Below are 11,102 nucleotides of genomic sequence, written 5' to 3' on the forward strand. Positions count from 1 at the left end.
GTTCTGGTTCATTTTCTCTCCTTTTCCTTCCCTTTCTCCTCCCCCCTCTCTCCCCTGTTGGTATGTTTCATATTGGTTTGCTCCCCTTCCCTCCGACCTCTGAGAGAATTGGTTTGGCCCTTGCTAGTCGTCCCCCCCCCCCCTTTCTCCCCGCCCCCTATACTAAGGACGTCCAGTGCAGCAGCAGCAGCAGCAGCAGCGGAGGGAGAATGATGGGGAAGCACATGGTGTGGTGATTTGCCCGTTCGTGAATAAAGATTAAACTGCAGCTTCTCAGCCCAGCCGTGTGTCCCCGAGTCTCTGTCTCTGTCTACCGCCACGAAGTTGGCCCGGCCTGCTGGAGCCCCCGAACCTTAACAACACTCCCCCTCTCCCTCCCTCTCTTTCTCTTTAAAAAAATTTTTTTCTCTATTTTAGCTTGGTCCTTTTTAGAACAGGACCTTTTGGGTCAGAAATTTATCAGTGACAGCTGGGGTAGATAGCATAAAGCTTATGCAAAGAGATTCTCATGCTTGAGGGTGAGGCCCACTTCAGTCTCCAGTACCAACATAAGCCAGAGCTGAGAAGTGTTGTGGTTAAAAAAAAAAAAAAGGAGTAGGTGAAGAAGAGAAAGAAATCAGTAACAGAGCTCTTCACTGAGACACCCGTTTATGTCTGATAAAACTGGCAGTGGGGGAGTTGGGCGCTAGTGCAGCGGGTTAAGCACAGGTGGCGCAAAGCGCAAAGACCAGCGTTAGGATCCCAGTTTGAGCCCTGGCTCCCCACTTGCAGGGGAGTCATTTCACAGGCGGTAAAGCAGGTCTGCAGGTGTCTATCTTTCTCTCCCCCTATCTTCCACTCCTCTCGTCATTTCTTTCTGTCCTATCCAACAACGACATCAATAACAACAACAACAATAACTACAACAATAAGACAACAAGGACAACAAAAGGAAAAATAAATAAATAAAACCTGGCAATGGATTCCCCATTGCTAGCCCTTTAATAATGAAAGGCTGGGAAGATAGCATAGTAGTTATGCAAAAAAGGACTTTAATGTATGAGGCACCAAAGTTTCCAGGTTTAGTCCTAGCACCACTATAAACCAGAGCTGAGCAATGCACTGATTTGAAACAAACAAAAACACAATAATGCACAGCCTGTATTTGTACAGGGGTCAGCTTTCACATGTATCTCATGAAAAGCCTAAAAGACAGGGTAAATGAAATCATTTCATTCTATAGAGGAAGAAAATGAGGCAGAGAGGAGTAAATGGTGTAGGCTTATTGATTACAGGGGGAATTGATTCTAACGCCCAAACCATGGGTATGAACTATAATTTACATATCTTTATCAGCATTCTTTATTTTATTTTTTGCCTCCAGGATTATGGCTGGAGCTCGGTGCCTGCATTACTAATCCACTGCTCCTGGAGGCCATATTTTCCATTTTGTTGCCCTTGTTGTTATTGTTGTTGTTAATTGCTATTGTTGTTGTTGGATAGGACAGAGAGAAATTGAGAGAGGAGAGGAAGACAGAGAGGGGGACAGAAAGACACCTACAGATCTGCTTCACTGCTTTTGAAAGCAACCTGTCTGTAGGTGGGGAGCCGGGGGTTCGAACCAGGATCCTTGTGCTGGTCCTTGCACTTTGTACCATGTGCACTTAACCCACTGCACTACTGCCCAGCCCCCTGTCAGCCAGCATTCTTTAGTAAGGCATGATAGTTACTGTCTTCCATGTAAGCTACTTGGCACACACACACACACACAAAAAAAAAGTAAAATAAAACCCTGGGTCAAAGACCAGAGAGAGATCTCAGTGTTAGAGCATAGGATTTGCATGTCAAAGACCCCAAATGCAATCTCTAGCACTTAAAGAGTAGTGCTTGTCTCTTAGTCTTTTTCTTGCTTATAAAAATAAATCTTATATTAATTAATTAAATAAGTTCCAGATGACAGTCTCTGATACCACATTTTCACCTTAGTGCCCCACATGCATTTTTATGAGACTGCTGTGTTCTGTGTTAGCACCATGCACAGCCATGATTCAGAGAAATCACAGTGTGCTCCTGTCTATAAGTGTCACAAGTGTGTTGAGGTGATAGAAAATTACTTGCATTTGAGTTCAAATAGGTCACCCTGGGAAGCAGCCTGTCTGCCCACTCCATGCTATGCTGCCACCCGCCAGCATGCCCAGGAGCGTGCTTTAGGGGTGAATGGGAAGCAGGTGCAGTGGGGTTCCTTTAATAGGGATTTTAATCGCAGGCCTGCTATACAAGCTGAGTGACCTCCAGGAAGTGGCAACTCATTAAGCTTCCATTTCCTCCTCCATAAAGACCCCTTGTGGTGGCTGTAGGCATTGCATAACGAAACATTTACAGAACTGGTGTGTGATATACTCAGCAAAAGGTGTAGGGAGACTCTTTCTCAGGATGGCCAGAAGTGGGGTTTAAAGAGGGATGCTTCTTAGGGATGGCTGGCTGTTGGCATAAGGCTGAGAGATCCTTGTGGATAGACTGGGCCTTACCTGCATCAGCTCCCCAATAGCCATCATCAGGTTTTGATCTAGAAAGATCTGCCTCTTGGGATCCATAAGAAGCGTAGCATTCATGGTCTTGAACTCCAGCTGGTACATCTTCAGGTCCTCATAGATACTGCTAAGACATAGATCCTGCTAACGACACAGTGGGCAAGAAGCCAGTGAGAGGGGCTAAAACAGCTCCCCCCTACACACACACATTTGAGGGAAGTCTTATACCTTACCATCAAAGAAGAGGCCTTTCTGGAGGTCATACAACTCCCATTCTAGAAGAAAAAATAACCAGATATTTGTATGCTGCTCATTCACAACAGGCGTTGAAATGCTTCATTTTCTGACCATGGTTGTACCTTACCATCAAAGAAGAGGCCTTTCTGGAGGTCACACAACTCCCATTCTAGAAGAGAAAATAAATAATCAGATGTTTGTATGCTGCTCATTCACACCAGGGGTTGAAATGCTTCATTTTTCTGACCATGGTTGTGACAAAGAGCTCCTTGAGCCACCAGAAACCTCTAGTTCTAGAGGGAGAAATCATACATCACAGCATTAAAAAAAATTTATTGCCTTTATTTATTTATTGGATAAAGATAGCCAGAAGTTGATAGGGGAGAGGGAGAGAGGAAGAGAGACACCTGCAGCCCTGCTTCACCACTTGTGAAGCTTTCCCTCTGCAGGTGGGGACCAGGGACTTGAACCCGGGTCCTTGTACACCGTAACATGAACTTACCCAGGTACGCCACCACCTGGCCCCCATCACATCTATTCTTAACAGACAGTTTCTGACTTCATGTCAAACGTACCTATTTTTATATTGTGATAACAATTACAAATTTAGCCACCTGAAATATTTTTCATCATAGTGTTTATAGGCTCGTGTTGTCACAAAGCAAATGGGTTTTTATAAATCATTTTCTCAACTCTAATTTCTAAAGTGAGACCTGAGGGGCTAGTGGCACACCTGGTTACAGTGCACATGTTATAGTGCACAAGGACCCAGGTTCAAGCCCCTGGTCCCCCCCTGCAGAGGGAAAGCTTCAGGAGTGGTGAAGCAGTGCTGCAGGTGTCTCTGTCTCTCTCCCTCTCTATCTCCCCCTCCCTTCTCAATTTATCTCTGTCTCTATCCAATAATAAATAAATAAGTACTTTAAAAAGGGAGTCGGGCGGTAGCGCAGCAGGTTAAGTGCACATGGCACAAAGCGCAAGAACCAGCGTAAGGATCCTGGTTAGAGCCCCCGGCTCCCCACCTGCAGTGGAGTCGCTTCACAGGCGGTGAAGCAGGTCTGCAGGTGTCTATCTTTCTCTCCCCCTCTCTGTCTTCCTCTCCTCTCTCCATTTCTCTGTTTTATCTAACAACAATGACATCAATAACAATAATAACTACAACAACAACAATAAAAACAAGGGCAACAAAAGGGAAAATAAGTAAAAATTTAAAAATTAAAAGAAAAAAAAGAATACTTTAAAAAAGGGAAAACAAACTTAAAGTGAGACCTGCTTATGTTTCCTGATGCTGGAGGCCAGCAGTGCAGCCACTGCTGGTGGAAGGTGAGGTTTTGTTCTCTCTCTCTCTCTCTCTCTCACACACACACACACACACACACACACACACACTCAGAGAGGAGACCCAGCCATACCATGGCCAGCTCCATGGGCAGGCAGGCCTCCACTGTGCTGGTTTTATCTTTTGTGATGTCCTCATGATCAGTTTCTTCAGGGCTGCAAGGGTAAAGCTCTAGGGTTTGTCTGGCCTATGGAAACACAAGGAAAAACAGGTTTATAATATTTATAAGATTGCTGGCATTCTGGGCCTAGGAGAGCAGCTGCCCTGACCCCCACCCCTAGAACCTTTAGGAGACAAAGGACAGAGGTTATTTACACTCCCTCCCTTCCTATTACTGAGGATGCATCTCTTGGTGATACATCTTGCTTTCTGTAAATACAATCAATCATTTCAGCAGGCCACTCTACTCAGCTTCTGATACTTGCTCCTGGGGAAAAAACTTCTGCCCTTTGCCAAAACACCTCTATGTGAGGAATGTCTCGTTCAAGTATACCTTTCGGAGAGATGAAACAAAGGTGCAGCCCTAAAGACTAACAGAGTCTCTTTCTCTCTCTCTGTCACTCTCTTTTACAGGCACATAGGAGAGCACTGTTGAATACAACTATTTAAATTAAGAAGCCACTGAAAGTTCAGCTGGACATCACAATCCCTTTCCCATTTCCATTCAGCAGCCTAAGAAGAGCAAGCATCATACAAGATGTCCAAGCAAGTGACCAAGAAGGGGATCATGTATATCTCCAGCGTTCCAAGTTCAGCAGTGGGGATAATCAAGCATACAAATGGCTAAGAAACAGTCAGCAGGTTACAGGTGTGAGAAGAGAGTTTCCAAGGAGGAACTGGGAGGAGAGCAAACACTTTGCCCAGATGGGTCACTGACAGAGAAAGAAGGAATTTTGACAGAGAAGTCTGTATGAGCTAAGAATCAAGGTAGGAGAGTACAGAGGATGTCTAGGAACAAGTCTAAAATCTCTGCCTGGTGGGGAGGGGATATATTCTTCTTCCCACTCCCCCCCCAAAAAGGTATCTACCTCCCAGTTCCTGGAACCATGAATATGCTGTTACATGAAAAGAGGAACCAAGGGAGTCGGGCGGTAGCGCAGTGGGTTAAGTGCACGTGGTGCAAAGCGCAAGAACTGGCCTAAGAATCCCGGTTCGATCCCCCGGCTCCCCACCTGCTGGGGAGTCGCTTCACAGGCGGTGAAGCAGGTCTACAGGTGTCTGTCTTTATCTCCCCTTCTCTGTCTTCCCCTCCTCTCTACATTTCTCTCTGTCCTATCCAACAACGATGACATCAATAACAACAATAACTACAAAAATAAAACAACAAGGGCAACAAAAGGGAATAAATAAATAAATATAAATTTAAAAAAAAAGAAAAGAGGAACCAAGTTTGCAAACAAATTTCAGGTTGTTGGATTGATCTTACAGTGGAGAGGTGAGTGTAGCAGAGAAAAGTTCTAGGCAGAGTGGGGCCACATGAAAAAAAAAAAAAACAGCCAGTCTTTGCTGGCTTAAAAGACAAAAAGACCCAAGCCTCTAGAAGCTGGAAAAGATAACAGAATGGATTCTCCCTAGAACCTCAGGAAGGGTCGAGCCCTGTTGATACCTTGGTCTCAACCCCCATGAGATCTTTCTCAGATGTCTGATCTCCAAAGACATGAAATCAAACATGTGCTGATGCTTCGGAGTGTGTGGTTAGCTGTCACAGTAGTGACAAGGAAGTGGATGTACTGCTCTTAGGGGTGGCCAAGCTGACCTTTTGGTCACAGTCCTGAGCAGCTTGCACAGAGCCAGCTACGGGAATAGAGCTCAGTGTGCGATGCTCCAGATCTTCTCAAGAGAAGCTGGAAATGTGGGTTCTTTGATTAAAGACCCACTTTTACAATGGCATCAAACTTAAAATCCAAAACACAAAAATCAGGGGTTCAGCTGCAAATCTGTGAGCTGAATGTGGCCAGTGAGTCGAGTGCATCCGGCTTCCTGCAGCAGCCAGTTGATGTGCACCACCAAATTTGATGGAGGGATGAGATTTGAAATAATAAAAAAAAAGTATCAAACTGAGTCCTACCATCTTTTGACCTTTATAGTGCTGTCTCTAGGAGTAAAAGAGTCAGCTTTTTCATGAACAGCATTCATCTGAACTCAAGCTCCAAAATTTTAGCCATACTGTGCCTTTCTTAGGGATCCAAAGTACTTATCCCTGCAGTTTTCACTTGGTAAGCTGCCTTTTTAATTAAGATTGATGGGACTGCAAGGAGCAATCGGCAGTGCATTATGAAAGATTAGAAAAGAGCTTCATGAAGGCTGTGTGGCATTGAGCTTATTTTAAGATATTCATAAAGCAATAAGCTAGACGCAATTCAGGAAAGATTTACTAGAGAGCGGAGGGCAAAAGGACACCCTGTAAGACATCTGTCTCCAGTGGTTGTTGCAAAAGCAATAGATGTTGGAGGACTTTTAAAAGGAAATTCGCATTAAAATGCAAAATCTTTTTTTTTAAAAAAAGGTATCCCAATGAAGTCAGTTGTGACTTTGGTTTGCTAGCTCTCCCCTAGAAAATGCAGGCTGGAAACACGCTGTCACAGGTGTCTGGAACTGGCTCTGAGGGGAACTGCACACCTGCACTGAGCACTAGTGAACTTCAGAGGCCAGGTCCGGCCCACTCGTGCCTCTCACCCAACAATGCCTGCCCTGAGAAAGTCTCCCAGATCTATAAATGATTCGGAGACAGTGGGGGCTGACACCACACCATCCCAGCTGGCAGGCCACAGGGACACTGGATAGATACTGTCCCCTGTGTAGACATACTACAAATGCATGCCATTGGAATTTATCACCACTCTTGCTTCCTCTGGGGACAGTTTCATTAAGACGCTTTCGTTGAGTCATACATAAAATTGCCCGCCACCCCCCTTCCCCATCAAACCTTAAGATTTTCCTGCTGTCTCTTCCCTTTCCCTAGTGAGGATGAAGGTTGGGACAAGGACACGGAAGGGCTCACCTTCTGTAGCGTGTTGCTGACAGCCTGGAGCAGCTTCTGCGAGCGGCTGAGGCACTGGGCTATGCCTGGCTCCTCGGAGGTTACAAAGATGCTCGGGGCCAGACTCAGGTGGTCGCTGGCGCTCAGGAGGGCCAGAGTGGCCACAACGAGGAGGCCTGGAGGGGAGCGAGGGGCTCTAGGTTAGCACCCACTTTGGCCACCAGCCTGGCTCCTCTTCAGCCTCTTCTGAACCCCCACCCTCCACAATCCAGTCCTTCAACACTTAATAGATGGTTCCAGTCCTAGGAAGGCGTTCCTGGGAGAAGTCAATATTTTCTAAGCATCCCCTACTTAGAGGAACGACGGGTCTCCATTTCACAAATAGGGAAACTAAGGCCAGGTGGGGAAGACTCAAGACCTGGGATTCTGTAACCAGTGAGGTGATGATGGGGGCTTCACTCTGAAGCCCAGGGGCCTTGGGTGGAATGTGGACCGGGCATTCCACGTCCCGGTTTTAGTGCACTGTAAGTGTGCACAGGTGTCCCCTCCCGTCTAAGCCCTCTGGTCCCAGCCTCCTCCCGCTGACCCCCCCGCCCCACCCCGCGCCGCATCGGGGGTCGCCGACCACTCACTGCTCTGGGGGCTCATGCTGGGCGGCCTGGCTGGACGGTGCGGGCTCGGGGCTGGACGCGGCCGCTGGGCGCTCCTGGACGGGACTGCGGCCGCGGCAGGTGAGGGCGGTGACTGGGAGGCGGCCGGGGCCCCATTCTTATAAGGCTCCCAGGCCCCAGGACTTTCCCTGACGCCGGGGTCCCGTTTCTGTCTCGGCGACACGTGGGTCGGGCCCTCAGGCGCGCTTTCGGGTTCGCCGGGACCTGCAGCGGTTCCGGGACACGCCGCCCCCGCGCCCCAGCGAAAGCGAAATCCGCGTGCGGACCCCACGCTGGGGTCCCCGGCAGGCGCGACCCTCGGGCCCCCCAACCGTCCCAACCCCCCGGCCCGGCCCCGCCGCGCCGCGCCGCGCCCCTGGCAGCCCCGCCCCTGCAGCACCGCCCACTGCGCGGGGCCGAGCTCCTTCATCTGGGGGCGCCCTTGCGCCACGCGCCGCCCTCCCGCAGTGAGCTGGCCCCTTGGGGGCACCCCGAGTCAAACGGAGCGCCTGTGGGCAGGATCTTCCATGTGAAACGGGGTGAAATCGGCTGACTCTGCATCTCTCTATAGAGAACGAACTCCTCACCCTTCCAGGAGGGGGCCCTTGGAACTAGAGCGGGGAGCACAAAACCCCGAGGGCTGGGTGGGGGGAGCCCACGAGGGGCACCTCAGCAGGAGCAGTGGGGCGACGGGGTGCGAGACACTCAAGTGGCGTAGGGAGCAGGTGGCGGGGTCAGGGGGTAGGGGACAAGGGCGAGCAGCCTAGGCAGTGAGGTAGAGAGGGGCACTGGGGTCATGCCCTCTGGCAGGCTGGGAGGGGGCGGCAATAAGGTGGGGCTAGGACTGCGCATGCCTAGATTGAGTGGCGCCCCTTTGCTCTAAGGGGCAGAAGCACCTTGGAGGGTTTGGGATGGAGAGAGGGTGCAAGATGGAAGGGTGTCTAGATGACTAGAGAGCATGAGCCCTAGGGGTGAGTCAGAGCGAGGCCTAGACCTCACAGGAGCTGCAGAGCTGGGCATGATCTGCTGACTACCTCCTCAGGAAAGAGGGATGGAGGTTGTTCCTTCATGGGCCTGGGGGTGGGGGAGTCTGGGGGGCTTTGCAGGAGAAGTTCTTTGTGAATGTGCTGGGTCTGAGTTGCAGTGGGACTTTACAGTTCACTCATTTCCATGACAAACTTAGTCACCCTGGGTGTGTGGAGGAAGGGCTGTGTTTGGTCACCACTCAAAGCTTCCATGGGTAGGGAGATGCTCATGCTTGGGGACTTCACAGTGGAGCTTTGGGGTGCTCTGTGAACACCAGGCAGGGTCAGCCTCTACTGAAGATGCATGATGAAGACAAGTGGAAAGAAAAGTTGTGCCTGTCCCCAGGTGGGGTTCACACTGTTGACATGAGCCCCACCCCTCTCCCCAAACCCGGACAGATCATCCGCTCAAAGCTGATAAAACTCCCACTGTTGGAACGGTCACACGTGTGTAAAATGTTAAGCTCTAAATGCTTCTCCCATACCTCTGTCTCTGAATTCCCCAGTGACAGCATCAGAGACCTAGCGTTGTCAGAAAATTGCACCAGCCAAATGTGAGGCCGTGTGGTTGCTGAAGGACCTTCAGAGTTTCATGTACTAAAAGCGTGAGTAAAGTCTTTTATCGCAGTGAAAAGGCTGGATGGCGAGCAATCCATTTGGAAGGTTAGTTGGAAATAGTTGCTGGGGGGAAAAAAGCACATGTATTTTTTCCTCAACCTTCCCACTGCTCAGAATTTATGTTATATGCTATTTGATTACTGTTGAAAGTATTGTTTGTAATGTCAAAAAAAAAAAAAAACCTCAATACATGCTAAAACTACCTATCAGCAGAGGGTTCGCTCATCAGTAAAATACTATGTACTTTAGTAAAAAGATAGAGTTAGATTTATATTTGTAAGCAAAATTTGCATTGTGAAATGTCTTATGAAAATCAATAAAAGTTTAGTCCAGAGTACACAGTTCCCTTTGTGCAAAGAAATATATATATATATATAATATATATTCATATGATAGATGGATAGATAGATAGATAGATAGATAGATAGACAGACAGACAGACACAGGTATAGTGCCGTTGTGATTCACACTCATAAAAGCCCTGAAAATCAGTGACAATTGCCATTAGAAACTATTGAACCCGGGAGTCAGGTGGTAGCACAGCGGGTAAAGCGCACGTGGCACGAAGCGCAAGGACCAGCTCTAGGATCCCGGTTCGAGCCCCCGGCTCCCCACCTGCAGGGGGGTCACTTCGCAGGCAGTGAAGCAAGCAGGTCTGTAGTTGTCTTTCTTTCCCCCTCTGTCTTCCCCTCCTCTCTCTGTTTCTCTCTGTCCTATCGAACAACGACGACATCAATAACAACAACAATAATAATAACTACAACAATAAAACAACAAGGGCAACAAAAGGGAAAATAAATAAAAAGATAAAAAAGAAATTATTGAATCTATGATGAATAAAAAGCAGGAGGAAACCTGCTTCTTACTGAAAATCATATGTTCTGTGTGAATTATTTAATATGCTACAGCTTTATTTCTTTTAGTTGGGCTCTGTTTATTTGAATTTTAAAAATAATCTACTGACAGGTGAACTGAACTAAGACAGCTGCTGGACCCTTCTGTCAGCTTCTGAACAGAGAATTGCTTGCACATTTACCATACAAACTTTGCATCTGTGAGTGGATTAACCCTCTGCTCTCTGTTCTTTGGCAGGGTTTTTGTGTTTGGCTCACTCCAAAAAATATTTTATTTGGATCTGGTTGCTTCTATCTGGATATTCTCTTTCTTTTTATTATTATTATTATTATATATTTATTTATTTATTTTCCCTTTTGTTGCCCTTGTTGTTTTTCATTGTTGTTGTAGTTATTATCATTGTTATTGATGTCATTGTTGTTAGAGAGAAAATGGAGAGAGGAGGGGAAGACAGAGAAGGGGGAGAGAAAGACAGACACCTGCAGACCTGCTTCACCGCCTGTGAAGTGACTCCCCTGCAGGTGGGGAGCCGGGGGCTCGAACCAGGGTCCTTAGGCTGGTCCTTGCTCTTAGCGCCACATACGCTTAACCCGCTGGGCTACCGCCCGACTCCCGATATTCTCTTTCTTTTTAAATTTATTTAATTTTTTAAATTTATTTAATGTGAGAGGGAGAGAAGCAGAACATTGTTCCAGAATTTGCAATGCTGAGAATCAAATCCTTATTCAAGCAAGTTATCTGCTACACCCTTGGTCACTATCTGTAAGGGTATTTTCATATATATATATATATATATATATATATATATATATATATAATTTTTTCTTTTTTGTTGCCCTTGTTTTTTTATTATTGTTGTTGTTGTTACTGATGTCATCATTGTTAGATAGG

At 47.3% G+C, this 11,102-nt stretch overlaps 1 protein-coding gene across 3 annotated transcripts in view; it reads right to left on the minus strand.

Moving 5' to 3' along the window:
* Positions 1 to 8,177, minus strand: part of IL12A (interleukin 12A) — a 30,804-nt gene extending 22,627 nt beyond the window's left edge. For 2 of the 3 annotated variants that reach the window (XM_060197585.1, XM_060197583.1), the window contains exons 1-6: positions 7,696 to 8,177; positions 7,085 to 7,239; positions 4,157 to 4,270; positions 2,875 to 2,916; positions 2,744 to 2,785; positions 2,508 to 2,654 (exon numbers count right to left, since the gene is read on the minus strand). In XM_060197585.1, the coding sequence (XP_060053568.1) occupies positions 2,508 to 2,654; positions 2,744 to 2,785; positions 2,875 to 2,916; positions 4,157 to 4,270; positions 7,085 to 7,239; positions 7,696 to 8,143 (948 nt within the window). In that variant the 5' untranslated portion in view covers positions 8,144 to 8,177. The remainder of the gene's footprint in view (positions 1 to 2,507; positions 2,655 to 2,743; positions 2,786 to 2,874; positions 2,917 to 4,156; positions 4,271 to 7,084; positions 7,240 to 7,695) is intronic. The other variant, XM_060197584.1, reaches the window with a different exon arrangement.
* Positions 8,178 to 11,102: the final 2,925 nt, after the last annotated feature.

Source organism: Erinaceus europaeus, chromosome 9, assembly GCF_950295315.1.
Source record: "Erinaceus europaeus chromosome 9, mEriEur2.1, whole genome shotgun sequence".
Taxonomy (NCBI): Eukaryota; Metazoa; Chordata; class Mammalia; order Eulipotyphla; family Erinaceidae; genus Erinaceus; species Erinaceus europaeus.